Source organism: Salvelinus sp. IW2-2015, linkage group LG8 (genome assembly GCF_002910315.2).
Source record: "Salvelinus sp. IW2-2015 linkage group LG8, ASM291031v2, whole genome shotgun sequence".
NCBI classification, from domain to species: Eukaryota; Metazoa; Chordata; class Actinopteri; order Salmoniformes; family Salmonidae; genus Salvelinus; species Salvelinus sp. IW2-2015.
This window is the reverse complement of record NC_036848.1, coordinates 51,601,269-51,618,373: the sequence shown is the minus strand read 5'-3', so window position 1 is coordinate 51,618,373 and position 17,105 is coordinate 51,601,269. Positions and strand designations below refer to the sequence as shown.

Here is a 17,105-nt window from a genome sequence, read left to right as displayed (position 1 = left end):
ACCAGTTTGTCTTCAATTTAGACACAGGAAATTAACTTTTATACGTTTTTTTTTAATGCTTCGGTACTATATGTGAGTGAACTGTCTATTTGCTTGTAATGCTAAGCTAACAATTTTACCCTAAGCAAAATGCTTGTGCATGCTCAGTCTGAACATGCTCAGAAAAAGGCTAACGTACACCTTGATCGCATCTCATTTTGCCTCCATGATTTACCCTGCTGCTCGGATCAATGATGTAAAATCATAGAAGCCTCAGTCATGAGTAAGTGTAATCTGGTTAGTGCATCCCCCAGTAATCACTGTGATTTGCATGCAGAACTTATCTGCACTAGACTTGACCCCTTCTGATTTTAGTGGGGATTGTGAAATGCTAATCCTCATACCTGCTAACCAGGAAATCCAGTTTCTGTGAACTGAATCTCATTCAGTAGAAGCGTACAGAATGGCACTGTGGTACTATGCAGACCAATGTCGATTATCAAATCGACCTGAGAACTCTGTCATAAAGGCCATCTCCCACTGTGACTGTGCCACTCATCATTCTCGGCATGTGACTGTCTGTACAGTAGCAGCTGCATGATTTTAGCTCCTAGGCTGGTGGCATGCTATCTTTTGTTTCCAGGAGATTCAAGCGCAGACAGCAAGCACACTGTTTTTCACAGACAAAACATGCAGCCCCCCCCATCCATTTATTTTCTATTATCTTCTGCAGTTCTCTGGCGTGTTCAGCTATGGTTTATTCTCCGAGTGCTGTATGTTTATTCTAGCATCTTGCCTGTTGGAGAGAAAGCAAGCTCCCTCTGGTTAAATCGTTATCTGAAAGGCCCTTTAGTGATTATACAATGCCCCTGTGTCTCAGTGACGCAAGTGAGTCCACAGCACTTGGCCCAGATAATGAATTGATAGTGTCATTGTTTTATTGTCTCAAACTGTGAATGCTGCATGACCTTTCTAATGTTAACAGTAGTCCTGGTACTAGACGAGCACTTGTTCACCACAATACAGTGGTTGATGTTAAATCAATATTTATGCCTCAAAGTCTGATATTTGCTCATTTCCATTTTAATGTAAATATTTTAACAAGGCATTTCATATTCATTTAGTGTTGAATAGTATTTACTTAGGAAGATCTCCATAGACAAACAATGGTATTGATGTTGTTTCAGCGTAGGCCCATGCATGTAGTCTTTTGTATAGCCTACTTCTGAGGTAATGGCTAGACTTTGAGTAGCCTACTTTGTAGCCTACTAACTGGGATTCCTGCTGGTATTTGGACTTCTCTTCTTCAACTCTTATTTACTCCAGTGAGGGCTTCAGCTTAGCCAGATCCTTTTAACATGATGAGACTCCATTACTGTATTTGGTTCCTGTTCAAGTCTGTCTACTGACTGATTTAGTAGATTAGTCTGACTACAGCTGGCCCATCAGGTCCCTACTTTAACACACTAGTAATTGCAGCTAACTTTAGCTCCAACTCTGCCAAACACCTTAGCCATTCAATACATTTGAGTAATTTAGCAGACACCCTTATCCAGAGCAACTTTCATATTTTTTTTCATACTAGTCCCCCGTGGGAATCGAACCCACAATCCTGGCATTGCAAGTGCCATGCTCTACCAACTGAGCTACACAGGACTTTAAATATGCCCATTTCTGTGGCAAAGCTCCCAAATGCTCTGAATGGTTTACCTTTCTATGCCCATTACACTAAATGGATATTTTGAACAATGAAGGTATACACACACATCACATTTTTCTGTGGTTTTGAAATGGTAAAGTAAAAATGTAACTTTTTAGAATTTTTTTATTTTACGTAAATTGTTCTAACCAAAGCTTTTTCCCTCTTCCTCCCTGCTCAAGATGTCTGTGTGCCTCAGAACACGGAACAAATATGCAATTGTGTGGGTGTTTGACAATGACTTAAAGAATTAAAGACACTGTTTTCATGTCTTGTTTGTATGTCTTTCCTACCCAAATCAAGATTGGAGGTTGCAGTAGCCTGAATGTCTTCTGTGTACGAGAGAACAGGCTTACAAGGATTCCCTCTGAGATCTCTCAGGCTTCAGAGCTGCATGTGTTTGATGTCTCTGGAAATAGGTAGGCTACATTCAAATTCAATGCCACTTTATTAACCTTTTTAATCATATACACATTATATCATATACAATATTTACATTTGAATATACACCAGACCCAGTAAAGCTTTTAGATGTGACTGGTGCTCACTGTAAATCATAATATTTGACACCAATATACTCYTTCTTAGCTGTCCACAAATCAATCYGGTTCACAAAACATRTTGCAATATTCTCTGAAGCCTGTCTATACCATGTCATCTCTCTCCAGACTGCTCCACCTACCCATATCTCTGACCGCGCTGCGACTCAAGGCCCTGTGGCTGTCAGAGAACCAGTCGCAGCCTCTGCTCACCTTCCAGAATGACATAGACCCAGAGTCTGGGGAAAAGGTMCTCACCTGTGTGCTCCTGCCCCAGCAGCCTTTAGAACCAGATAGTAAAGGTAAGGTCTTCTCATGGGCTTCCAACTCAGTAGCCTTGTGGTTTGTGTCCGCCCTGAGATTGGAAAGTTGGGAYTWCGATCCCTGGCCGAGTCACACCAAAGACCTGTAAAAAATGTGACCCGATGTGTATCTGCTTGGCACTCAGCATTAAGGAGGTAGATTAGGGGTAAGGCCTGCTATAGACAAGCGTCCTGTCCAGGGGGTGTWCTTGTACATCAAGCTGCCTTGGGCTACAGAAACGGGAGATAGGCTCCTGCTCCTATGAGTCTTTCCACCTCGCACAATCCAAGACGAGGGGCGAGGGTGTGGGTCTTTTTGTCAATAACAGCTGGTGCGCAATGTCTAATATTAAAGAAGTCTCGAGGTATTGCTCGCCTGAGGTAGAGTACCTCATGATAAGCTGTACCAAGAGTTCTTATATAAACTCAGCAAAAAAGGAAACGTCTTCTCACTGTCAACTGCGTTTTTTTCAGCGAACTTAACATGTGTAAATATTTGTATGAACATAAGATTCAACAACTGAGACATAAACTAAACAAGTTCCACATACATGTAACTAACAGAAATGGAATAATGTGTCCCTGAACAAAGGGGGGGGGGGTCAAAATCAAAAGTGACAGTCAGTATCTGGAAGGCCACCAGCTGCATTAACTACTGCAGTGCATCTCCTCCTCATCGACTGAACCAAATGTGCCAGTTCTTGCTGTGAGATGTTACTTCACTCTTCCACCAAGGCACCTGCAAGTTCCCGGACATTTCTGAGGGGAATGGCCCGAGCCCTCACCCTCCGATCCAACAGGTCCCAGACGTGCTCAATGGGATTGAGATCCGGGCTCTTCGCTGGTCATGGCAGAACACTGACATTCCTGTCTTGCAGGAAATCACTCATCAGAACGAGCAGTATGGCTGGTGGCATTGTCATGCTGGAGGGTCATGTCAGGATGAGACTGCAGGAAGGGTACCATATGAGGGAGGAGGACGTCTTCCCTGTAATGCACAGCGTTGAGATTGCCTGCAATGACAACAAGCTCAGTCCGATGATGCTGTGACACACCGCCCCAGACCATAACGGACCCTCCACCTACAAATCGATCCCGCTCCAGAGTACAGACCTTGGTTTAACGCTCATTCCTTCGACCATAAACGCGAATCCGACCATCAACCCTGGTGAGACAAAACCGCGACTCAACAGTGAAGAGCACTTTTGCCAGTCCTGTCTGGTCCAGCGACGGTGGGTCTGTGCCTATAGGGGACGTTGTTGCCGGTGATGTCTGGTGAGGACCTGCCTTACAACAGGTCTACAAGCCCTCAGTCCAGCCTCTCTCAGCCTATTGCAGACAGTCTGAGCACTGATGGAGGGATTGTGCGCTCCTGGTGTAACTCGGGCAGTTGTCATCCTGTACCTGTRCCGCAGGTGTGATMTTCGGATGTACCAATCCTGTGCAGGTGTTGTTACACATGGTCTGCCACTGCGAGGACGATCAGCTGTCCGTGCTGTCTCTCCCTGTAGCGCTGTCTTTTGGTGTTTTTCAGAGTCAGTAGAAAGGCCTATTTAGTGACCTAAGTTTTCATAACTGTGACCTTAATTGCCTACCGTCTGTTAGGTCTTAATGGCCGTTCCACAGGTGCATGTTCATTAATTGTTTATGTTTCATTGAACAAGCATGGGAAACAGTGTTTAAACCCTTTACAATGAAGATCTGTGAAGTTATTTGGATTTTTARGAATTATCTTTGAAAGACCYGGTCCTGAAAAAGGGATGTTTCTTTTTTTGCTGAGTTTATATTCGTAGCCGTCTATTTAACACCACAAACCGATGCTGGCACTAAGACCACACTCAACGAGCTGGATAAGGTCGTAAGCAAACAAGAAAATGCTCATCCAGAAGTGGAGCTCCTAGTGGCCGGTGACTTTAATGCAGGCAAACTTAAATCCGTTTTACCTCATTTCTACCAGCATGTCACATGTGCAACCAGAGGGGAACCCCCCCTCTAGACCARCTTTACTCCACACACAGAGACGCATACAAAGCTCTCCCTTGCCCTCCATTTGGCAAGTCTGACCATAATTCTATCCTCGGGATTCCTGCTTACAAGCAAAAACTAAAGCAGGAAGTACCAGTGACTCGCTCAATACAGAAGTGGTACTACGCTACAGGACTGATTTGCTAGCACAGACTGGAATATGTTCCGGGATTCATCCAATGGCATTGAAGAGTATACTACCTCAGTCACCCATCTTCATCAATAAGTGCATCGACAACGTCGTCCCCACTACCGTTCAAAAGRTTGGGGTCACTTAGAAATGTCCATGTTTTCCATGAAAACAAACATGAAATGAGTTGCAAAATGAATAGGAAATGTWGTCAAGATGTTGACAAGGTTATAAATGATGATTATTAATTGAAACAATTGTCCTTCAAACTTTGCTTTCGTCAAAGAATGCAGCAATTACAGCCTTGCAGACCTTTTGCATTCTGAAGAYATTTCACCCCATGCTTCTTGAAGCACCTCCCACAAGTTGGATTGGCTTGKTGGGCACTTCTTACGTACCATACGGTCAAGCTGCTCCCACAACAGCTCAATAGGGTTGAGATCCGGTGACTGTGCTGGCCACTCCATTATAGACCGAATACCAGCTGACCGCTTCTTCCCTAAAATAGTTTCTGCATAGTATGGAGCTGTGCTTTGGGTCATTGTTCTGTTGTAGGAGGAAATATGGCTCCAATTAAGCGCCATCCACATGGTATGGAGTTGCAAAATGGAGTGCTGTTTCTCAAACTAGACCATCTAATGTACTTGTCCTCTTGCTCAGTTGTGCACCGGGGCCTCCCACTCTTTCTAATCTGGTTAGAGCCAGTTTGCGCTGTTCTGTGAAGGGAGTAGTACACTGTTGTACGAGATCTTCAGTTTCTTGGCAATTTCGCATGGAATATCCTTCATTTRTCACAAGAATAGACTGACGAGTTTCAGAAGAAAGTTCTTTGTTTCTGGCCATTTRGAGCCTGTAATCAAACCCACGAATGCTGATGCTCAACTAGTCTAAAGAAGGCCAGTTGTATTGCGTCTTTAATCAGAACTGTTTTCAGCTGTGCTAACATAATTGCAAAAGGGTTTTCTAGTGATCAATTAGCCTTTTAAAATTATTAACTTGGGATTAGCTAACACAACGTGCCATTGGAACACAGGAGTGATGGTTGCTGATAATGGGCCTCTACGCCTATGTAGGTATTCCATTTAAAAACCTATTTTATTATTATTATTTTTTTTAAATCTGCAGTTTCCAGCTACAATAGTAATTTACAATGTCTACACTGTATTTCTGATCAATTTGTTATTTTAATGGACAACTATTTTGCATTACTTTCAATAWCAAGGACATTTCCAAGTGACTCAACTTTTGAACGGTAGTGTACATATCCCAACCAGAATCCATGGATTACAGGCAACATCCGCACCGAGCTAAAGACTAGACCTGCAGCTTTCAAGGAGCGGGACACTAATCCGGATGCTTATAACAAATCCCAATACGCCCTTAGACGAACCTTCAATCAGGCAAAGCGTCAATACAGGACTTAGATTGAATCCTACTACACTCGCTCTGATGCTCGTCGGATGTGGCAGGGCTTGTAAACTAGAAAGGGAAACCTAGCCGCGAGCTGCCTAGTGACGCAAGTCTACCAGACGAGCTAAATGTCTTTTTATGCTCGCTTCGATGCAAGCAACACTGAACCATGCATGAGAGCACCAGCTGTTCCAGACGACTGTGTGATCACACTCTTCTTAGCTGATGTGACCAAGACCTTTTTTAAACAGGTCAACATTTTACAAAGCCGCGGAGCTAGGCTGATTACCAGAATGTTTACTCAAAGCATGCGTGGACCAACTGGCAAGTGTCTCCACTGACATTTTCAACTTCTCCCTGACTAGTCTGTAATACCTACATGTTTAAAGTAGACCACCATAGTCCCTGTGCCCAAGGAAGCGAAGGTAACCTACCTAAATGATTACCGCCCTGTAGCATTCACGTTGGTAGCCATGAAGGCCTTTGAAAAGCTGGTCATGGCTCACATCAACAGCATCCCGGAAACCCAGTCCAATTTGCATACCGCCCCAACAGATCCACAGATGCAATTTCAATCACAGACTTCCCATCGGACAAAAGGAACGACCTATGTGAGAAGTGCTATAATCATTTGCTACAAGCTCAGTGTTCAACATTACATAGTGCAAAAGCTTCATCACTAAGCTAAGGACCTGGGGACTATCAACTCCCTCTGCAACTGCATCCTGGACTTCTGACGGGTCCGCCACAGGTGGTAGGATAGGCGAACCACATATCTGCAGCTGATGCTAACATGGGGCCCCTCGAGGTGGTGCTTAGTCCCCTCCTGTACCCTTTTCCACTCAACGACTGTGTGGCAAACACGACTCCAACACACATTAGTTTGCTGACGAACAGACAGTTGGTCGGGTGAACCTTCACAAGCTTCCCAAATACCTAGGATTGGTGATCGAATTTTGGACCACCAATTTCCTCGCTGCCAGAGCCTGGGTGTAACTGAGTCACGGTTTGTAGGCCTACTTGCTCGACATGAGCTTTTTCACGATATCTTGGCCCAATACGAGAATGATATCCTGTGGGATTGAGGTCAGGGATTGCTGATATGGCCATGGCGAGAGAAGTGTACCCGAGTTCGTACTTTGTTTGTCCTTAGAGCCATTTAGGTGCGAACAACACCTTTCCCTCAATGTGAGACTTTCGGAAGGTAGTGCTTAGAGGGTATAGGATGTTTGTTGTGTGAGACACAGGTTATATACGGTAGAGAGAAGCCCTTACACATATTTGACGCCTTGATGTCTCTTGACCGAGATGGATGGGCCGGCGTTCGATATATCCAACGCAGTTTTCACACGCTCTCCTTAGTTGAGTGTCCTCTCACTTGCTTGATGAGTCGCAACACAGTACTAATTATACAGCTAAAGCAACCCCAACCACACATGATGCTGCACCAATAGACCGATGTGCTTTCTGAACTGGCGCTCTGGGAATGCGTTGGATCATCTAAACACTTTTTGGCGCTCTTCGGGAGCACAAGCATCGCAGAAGATCATGGTTTCACTCGCGCAGAAACATCAACGCGATTGCGCTCGCCATCCGGATGGACTGAAACAGGATTACTGTCTTGTTCTGCACGAACCTCAGAGGACATTTCATCCCACAGAAAGTCAGAGAGATGATCTTATGGTGACCGCCATGTAGTGTCGCAGATAGACTAGCAACCGTATCAAGTCTGGCTTTTATGGGGTTGGTAGCACAGTTTGGCGTGCGCTTCACTATGCTCGTGTCCGCCACCCAGGACTATATACTCACGAGGCGGTGTAGAGGCTATTAGTGTGAGGTTGACTGTAATAAGAAAAATAGGTCAAGACCAAACGGCCTTGCACTAACATCTTTCTTATCTAGTGCCGATATAGATACTCTCTATTAGTTAGACCCACTAAGATTATCTGCTAGATTCAACGAGGTCCATGTATCAATGAGGCTAGCTCTTGTACTATATGAGGATATTGCGCATCCCTGCATTCTTCGCAACCACACTCTCGCTCGGAAAAATAGTGAGTGTCTCTCTTAGCGATATCTAGCGTTTGGTTTGATAGGCACAGGCCATCTGTAGCTCGCTCGGGTGGTAACCTATGGCCATAAATACAACACCTCTGGCTTAATTGCTTTAGTTCAAAGTCCTTGTTTTGGTTAAGATTGCTGGGGACATACCCCAAGGATGAACCAGACTTTGTGGAGGTCTACAATTTTTTTCTGCTGAGCCATCCTTGTAAAGCGCCCTTGCATTCTATTGCTATGAGTTTGTGAGGTTTTGGCACTGATATTGGGATGTGTAAGAAAGAGCAGCCATCTAGAAGATATATTTGAGATAAGAGAAGCGCACATATGAGAAAAGACGTAACTGAGATACACATTTTCCAATATAATAGCTACATAGTTACAAAACTGAGTTGTTCTGATTGCTAGCTCAGCAACTAAACGGATTCAATGACTGAGTTAGACTCTAGGCGTGCTCAGACAGACTCTGTACTGAAACAGACCATGTTGACACATTATTGCTGGAAACGTTTTATGCCCAATAGAGCTAGTGTCATTTGTTGTATTCAGAAGCGATCGCATTTTTGTATAATGTGGTTACTGAGGAGACTAATCCGTGGACTCCTATTCGGAATTGTTACGTCTTGGAGTAGTAGTATATAAGATGAATAGATTAGTCGTAGTGTGTTCTGTAGTAAAAACAATTGGTCCGGACATAGAGATAGAAAACTCATCTTTTGTTGGATACACGAGTAAGTGAGATGGTGTGCTAACAACCGCTATTTTTTGGCTTGATAGTACCTAGCTGTGTATTAGTGTTTTGTTATGCAAGACTAGCTATTGTGGACTGATAGGTTAGAGACATAAGTCTAAAATGTTTGTTGTAATGAAACACCTAGTATGGATATTAGGTGTACATTGTAGAGTATAGAGAAGCTCTCACAACGTCTAACTTTTTGAGGGTTGCTTTGATTATAGGTCCGCTGTTATCTGGGTGCTTTTTTTTTTTCTACAGACTTTTTAAGGGCACAACTCCCTCCATCTATTAAGTTTATTGATCAAGGAGCTATCCTAATAGGTTTCAGATCTGTGAGGTACATTTGTGTTGAATTACAAAGCTTCCATACTAACAAAGATCAAAATAATACTAGCTAACTACACAATATTAGTACCGCTTTCTTCGCCTGTTTTGGTTTATAATTGTTGGCGTTTTAGTTGCCTGGTTTGGCTTAAAGAAACTTAGAGTACTTAGCTTTCCTCAGAACTGATACTGGCTTTTTTTAGATAAGATACAATGAAGGTGGCACTATATTACTAGATTATATGGGTTGTCTGGACTGGATATACATAGGTTCAATAGAGAACTATTCATTTAGGATGCACTCACTCACAGAAGCTAATCAAAAATATCTTGTTTGCATTTCTTATTAACTTCAGCTTGTATACCACATATAGATAGATATCTACAGTAGCCTAGGTTTGTCTTGGGATTGGATATGCAGCCTGTAGTTTTGTGTTTGATTTAATTTCTTCTTTACACTCAAACTTTATCAAGTCCTTGGTCTGTCCAGAAACAGTATGTAGATTGTGTTCATGGGTCGTAGCTCTTATTGGGAAAACGTTTGGGTCGGAATAAGATACGGTCATGGGTGTAAAGATATGCCTTATAGTCGCTTGCGCAAGATCAGTTTTCTGGGTTGTGTTAGTACATGGCCGTTACTACATAGTCTGGTCGACTCAACACTTAAAGATAGAACGAGGTAGGGACAGTCCTCAAAAGGCAGACGTTGCGACAGCGTGTTGTCCTTGCTTTTGTGTAGAAGAGCCACACTCGCTATTGAAAATTGCAGGTGTTGACAATATGAGGCTTGCCAGTTAGGCTTTGATAAGACACTAAAATAGAGCCGGCAAGGGAATATGCAGCCAGTAAGTCTTTGATGCAGTAGGGTAGATAGCAGAATTTTATCAGCTTATGAGCTTTATTGTTCTGACAATTTGTAATCAAAGGTCAAGAAGATCCTTTAAATATAAGTTATCGTCTTTATCATTGTTTCTCAACTGTAGTGTAGTGTTAATGATTCGCGCTGAAAATATAGTTTTAATTGCGCAGAGGCTCTCTTACTCTGCCTCATTTTCGCCACTTTGTAAATCGATCTAGACAAGCAATAACACTCACAACATATTTACCAAGTTTATGCTTAGCAGGTAAGACCGATATTCGGGAGTCTTATGGACTCGGGCAAAATTTGAAACTTGTGGTGTTTTTGTTTTTATTTATTTTAAATTGGAATACTGTGAAGTAGGCAAGCTCGAGTAAGGCCTGCGCTCATGACAGTTGAGCTAAGCAAATATACCTTATGTCCAGTGTGCAGCAAAAACATAACTCATGAAATATAGACTAGATTAACTTATTTGAAAAGCTTGATCTTTGTAAACGTGGTATTAATACTTTGTAACCACATTGCAGAACATTCAGTTCTGAAGAAAAAGCTAAATGGGCCTCTTGTAATGTTTGTTTTATAAGTAAATGCTCGCTGGCTCATCAAGACTTGCAGGGCTCATTGCGCTATATTGTTTCTTACACCTCCAGCCTACTATACTTTCTTGATAATTCTCAAAAGGACATTGCATTATGGGCTGCCGTCAAGTAGCATATAGACCAGACCATACACTGCTCGGTTCATACTGCTATGCTGTGAGTATCCCTATACATTGTATGTTTGTATGGGCGAGCTGTCAGTAGCTACTAGCAACAATCCAAGAGATGACTAACTCTATAGAGGCCTAATAGGCGCTTAAGGTTTAACATAAACTACGTCTACTCGTCACATACCAGTTATGTACTCCGCCACATGTAAGGCACAATGTACTAAAAACATACATGTCGTAGATTGTCGGTGACACTGATGAGTATGAATACATTCATACATCTGATGTACGTATATATGATAAAATGAATAAAGAGCCACTAACATGGTCTAGAATCGATAGGCTACTTGACATTAGGGTCAGCAGAGCCTTGAGTTGAGTCACAAAAGTCTGAGCGGATTTAAACTAATCAAGTGAGATATTTTGGACACAAAACACCATGTATTATTAATAATTTGACTATAGTTGGGCCTGTTAGTTAAAATGTTAAGATTATATGTTCGTTTTCTTGCTTATATCCGTAGTCAAAGTATTCACAGCGAGACTCAACCAGGCTAATCTAAAAAGGCCAACAACTTTATAAACCATATGTTAGTTTTAGATGTGTTTAATCTACTAGGACCAGCTTGAAAGTGTTAGCTCCTGATAGCATTAATGTTGACCGAGATCGTCGAAAACAGTAGCTGACAAACTTAATAGTACAATAGAAAGGGTATATATGGTGTCTTAAATATGATAGTTAAAATAAATAAATATATTGAGATTATATATATGCAGAACAAGTGGTTGAATTTGTTAGAGACAAAGATTTACTACATACACTCAATGAGCACTTAGTTGTGTATTAAAACTAGCTAATGTGCTTAATATGTTCAAAGCCAGCCATAATACAAGACGGGCAAGACTCTTCTTTAGATTCAAAAATTACAACATATAAATAGGTATATAGGCTTAGTTTATGTCCATACTAAATACGGTTATGCAATCGACCTAACCTCTACTTTTTTCCTGGACAAATGCAATAACGCATAGCACCTAGTAAGCTTTTTTCAGCTCACAGATCCAGATGCAAAACCAACACCATGACTATCAGGTATAAGTGGGATTCCACAGACCTCAGACTTTACCTTTTCAGCTTATATACATATCTCACTGTGGGTAGCTTTCATACAAAATCACTCTCCAGCTAGGCTTCGTATGGTCTCACATTTGAAGTTTCATATGTCCAAACTAGGGTATGAAGGTACCACCTACAAGATTTTGTTACCTGCTGGCTACCATGAAGACAATTTACCCAGCTTATCGCGATAAAGTCCTCTAGAAATGAAAATCCATACTGCCTAGTTTCAGAAAGACCTTCGTGACTAAGTGTAAACAGTCGTATCATCATGCATTGCTGCGCACATACGTGCAAATTTTAGAGTGCTCAGATTATGGTGCATTAGGCTGTATTGCCTCGTATGGGACATTGTATAGGTATACCAAGCGCCTCAGTCCTTTGATAACTTAAGCTGGCCATGTCTTTCGTCTCTGAAGCTCGAATCATCTAGGGTTCAAACAAGATATCGAAGCTAGCTAGAAATGGATTCTCAGTCTAATGATCTTGCAGACTAAATTAAAAATTTTGTAAAATGGCACCAATCTGCTACAAGATCGTGGTTCGCATGGATTCCTCAATGGGAGCATTTCCCAAGAATGGACAGCCTGAAACTGTACACCACTCTGGCCAATAGCTATTTCATTGCTGTACAACAGACCTTTATTGTACACAGGCAAGTTGATAGGGGGGGGAACTACCAACATTTGTTGTGCTCCGCAGAACAGATGTAGGTGCACACAAGTAAGGCAGGCTATTTTCAAATGCACAAGCGAGAACACAAATCTAGCAGAAGGCGACACCTGTGTAGGTTGGTGATGAATGCTTGGAGAGCACCGGGTACTAGAATGACCAATCTATATATACACTCCAACAGTCAAATCGCAGGTCCTCAAATAGGCAAGCATTATGTTACTCTGAAAATGCTGTGGGAAAAAAGAGAAAAACGCAAAGCTCCACCTTGGGTGGGTGGTACTCAAAAATACGCATGTGGGGGGCCGGCAGGCGAGGTGAGGGGTACGCACTAATGACGCGATTTGATCCAACGTGCACATGGGTTGACCAGCAATATGTGTTGGACTTACTTGTGGAGTTATCATGTCCTACTGGGGTCTGATGAAACCAAAATAGAACTGTTTTGGCCATAAGACCATCGTTACATGTTGTTTGGATGTGGAAGGATAAGGAGGAGGGATGTTCTGTTGCAATTGGCGGTGAGGAACACCATCCCCGTAATTTCGGATCTGGACGCCACTTGGGGCTTGCATCTCCTCTCGCTGTATAGTGGCGTGTGGTCTAGTAGCTGCAGGAGGAGACTGGGGTTGGGGAGCTTTCGGGACAGGAAATGAGACTTGGGTCACTCGCAAGGTGGGATAGTAGCTGAAAAGCAGTATGCGCGATCGCGTATCTCCTCTGGCAGGGTATTATGGGTGAGATAGCACCATGCAAGACGCAGCTTGCACATACCCAGAGGCGGACGCTCGGGGGTCCCAATAGAGCTCATTATATCATATCTGAGCTCTCGCGTGTGGGAAGAGTAATGTGTTCAATAGTGCTGATTGTCAATGTTGACCATCGCGCTGATGATGTTCCGAAACTTTATGCTCAAAGAGTTTGTTGGGTTGGAAATGTAAAACATTGGATAATGAAGAAGCGTATCGAAAACTCTACGAAACCGGTCTCGGTACTTGGGGGGGGTCGGTGCTATATGGCCCACCTTATTCCCTGTAGTCCACAATCAGCTCTTTGTCTTGCTCACATTGAGGGTAGAAGGTCTGTTCTGGGTCCCTGTGCAGATATTACGGATCCTCCTCCTAACATAGAAGAGAGTACTCATCTTGTGTGGTCGTCAAGCGGCACGCTAACAAGCAGTGTGTGTGTCCGATCAGCGAAAGTAAGCTTCTTGAGCTAGAGTGATTTGTAGGCTCTCGGTGTATTCATTCTCGCAGCATACTGAGTCGTTGGGTGCAAAAGGAAGGTAACTAGGGAGCGGGACAAATGCTCACAACCTTAGATCTGGGGGACAGCCCATAGTGTGGAGGACGGATCTACCGCGTGGCAGATATGTTGTTCCCTATCCTTTACCACCTGTTGGCGGCCCGTCAGCGAAGCTCAGGATGCACGCTTGCAGAGGGAGGCGTGTATAGTGCCAGGTCTTGCTTAGTGATGAAGCTCTGTGGGCACTATGGTTGTTGAACATGAGCTGTAGGTCACATGATCAACATTCTCACCATAGGCGTTTGTACCCAAGTGTACTTTATGACTAATTTCAAAGCTACAATGCTGAGGAAGTCCGAAATAGCTTAATTGAGTGTATGGAAACTTCTGCAACCCACTGAGAATGCTCTTACTCTAGAAACAACACATACTCGGAAGGGCATCTGTGGGATCTGTTGGGCGGTTGCAATTGGGTAGGAGGAGGAGATGTAGAGTACGGGGGATGGCTTGGGTTTTTGGGAGGTGAAGCCATGACAGCTTTTCATCAGGCTTCATGGGCTACAACGGTGAATGCTACATGGTTGGGCGGTGATGCAGTTTCAGGTTAGGGGATTTAATCTTGTCTCGCTTGTGCCGTTGGGCAGCAGGGACTATGGTGTCTATTTAAACAGGTGTAGTATTGGTGACGTCTATACACTGTTAGTATTCTAGGGAGATAGGTATGAAGCATAATTGGTCCAGTTGATTAGACAAACTTTGTGTTCCATAGATCTGTGTGCGCTCACAGCATTGCTTTGAGTAAACATTCTGGTAATCAGCTCCCCCCGCCGCGGCTTTTGTAAAATGTTGACGCTCCTGTTTTAAAGGAGAGGTACATCTGCGCTCACGATTTCACGCTAGAAGATGATGAGTATGCGTACGATTTTGGACGCAATTCCTAGTGCGCAGCGTGTGAGATAGTCTAGGTGGCTACTCTCGAGTGCATGTTCAGTTGTTTGCTTGTCGCTTCGACTATGTCGAAGCACATAGATATTATTCAGATTTCTAGGCCAAATGCGTTCTCTGGTAGTGGGATTGAGGTCAGGCGTCATGTGTGTGCATCGTAGGCGCCACTCTGACGGTTGAATGTATTAGTGTCGTCTCTTCATAGATGTCTACAATAGCTTCTTGCACACAACTTCGATCGGGAAGACGTTATGCAGACGTGGGGTGGATAGGACCATTCATATATCTCGTACAGTATCCTGTAATGCTTGAACTTTCTGATGTCGCCATGAGATTGTAGGTTGTAGCGATTATAATGTGCGTGCGTATGAGATATATTGTTTACTAACATCATTTTCCTACCTCATGATGCCAGATCCATTAGGATATTAATGGTGATAGGCCGTTCCACTTCAGGTTGCAGGTCTCTGAGGTGCTAATATAGCACAGCCACAAGACGAGGAGTTGCTCCGCCATGTAATACTCGGATTCTGGCTCTGGTGCGTTCATTAGGGTTACATCGTAGGCGGATATGGGCATGTTATAAGTATTGAGTCACGGCTCTGTCGGACATGTCTTCCCCCTGTTTATTCCTCTGAACAGATAACATTGCAACGAAATTAGAGTTGTCTCTATTACATTAATTGAGCCAAAATGTAGAGATAATATATTTGTAGTCTTTGCTCATTTTTAACATAGTACTCTCCAGAGGACATTTCTCCAAAAAAGTACGTAGTGGAAACTGCATGCATTTTACTGTACCAATAGAATAGAAGATACAGTAATATATGCATAACACGGTATGTCTTAAATAGAGGATTTATAGATGCCGTGATATCTTGGAGGGCACGGTTGGAGCTTCATTCTCACATCAGTGCTGACTCCAGCTAGCGCTGTGTTCCATGGCACGTTGTGCATATGCTAGTGTCTCAGGTTTGTTGATATATACTCAAAGTTGAGTACACTTTTTAACATTATATAAGCCTGTGGTAGCGACTTATAAGAGAAATATTCTTGTATCTCTCGCCGCTATTTACTGTTAGTCACAAGGGCATGCTAAACAGTTCTTAACGAGTGATACCGTATCGCCTAGACTCAATTGTGCCTTCTTTTCTCGATACGGTGTGAAGCTCGTGACAGTCATCTTGCCTTTTGTTGTTTTTGACTATACAGAGCAATCGATATTCGACCAAGAAGTCGGGAATGGTAACTTTTCTATCTGACATTGAGTACTATTGCATAGTTGCTCTAGCTTAACTGATGATGTGAATGGAAATGGGTAACGCGATATTCTCTACATGGCGTAGTATTTGCCGAGAAAAATTGGAACGTATCCTCAGGGATACTAGGAACCACGGACGCTTGTGGAGGTTCTACCTACTCTCTTTTTCTAGAGCACAGCGCTAGAGATATTCGCTGCGGGTTGTAATTTTAGTTATTGAAAGAGTTGGGAGTTCCCAATGATCGCCTCCGAGTGGCACAACGAGGCACTGAGTTTGAAGGTAGGTCCTTGAAATACACCTCGTACGCACAGGTACGAGGGGTCAAGTTACGTTGATGGTCTCAATCAGACTCTTGGAAGTAAACACAGTCATCATTGCGCATTAATTGAGCATACTCTCCAGATAAGCCATGTTCGTATAAGGCCATGAGGTACTGCTCTTATTGGCAGCCTGGATATTTCCTTCTACTATCACGAGACTGTGTTCAATAGCATAGCTACATAGTCTATAGTTAAGAAAGCTCTGAGTATTGTTAGGAGGAAAGCAGTTGCGTCGTAACGCCTGGGATATTGGTGTCCTAATCTAAATGGATGTAGAGTTCCAGACATTAAGATGAACATGATACTACTGTCGTATCATCACTCATATATTGATATCGTGGTTAGTGAAGAGACTGCAGACTCTGTCGTGTCATAGCACTAAGAGAGATAGTAGAAGTTGGTCCCTCAATACAGACATTATTCCAACTTGTCTAGATGGGGAGTAGCTTAAGTAAAGACTTGAGGGTAGTGAAACATTTCTTTCAGATCAAAAAGGTCTTGAAGTAGAATTGTGGGGATGGGGGTAGCTAGAACGATTCTTGGTATAGCACGAAAAGCACAAGCTGTTTGTATTTAAGTGGACATATTGTTTCAACCTTATATCAATAATCATTATAGTAAGTGTCAACATACTTGTACGTACTTTCTCATACTTTCACTATCTCTTCGGAAACTCATTTTGTCTATGTTATTGTATTATTCATGTGAAATATAACATGGAATCATTTTTTTTCTATGTGTAATCCAATAACTTGAGCAAACAATGTAGTTATT

General features: G+C 42.8%; 1 protein-coding gene across 1 annotated transcript in view; it reads left to right on the top strand.

Annotated features, from left to right (window-relative positions):
- Nucleotides 1–17,105, top strand: part of lrrc1 (leucine rich repeat containing 1) — a 69,507-nt gene that overhangs the window by 24,736 nt on the left and 27,666 nt on the right. Inside the window, exons 11-12 of the mRNA XM_023993652.3 lie at nucleotides 1,982–2,097; nucleotides 2,347–2,519. Of these exons, the coding sequence (XP_023849420.1) occupies nucleotides 1,982–2,097; nucleotides 2,347–2,519 (289 nt within the window). The remainder of the gene's footprint in view (nucleotides 1–1,981; nucleotides 2,098–2,346; nucleotides 2,520–17,105) is intronic.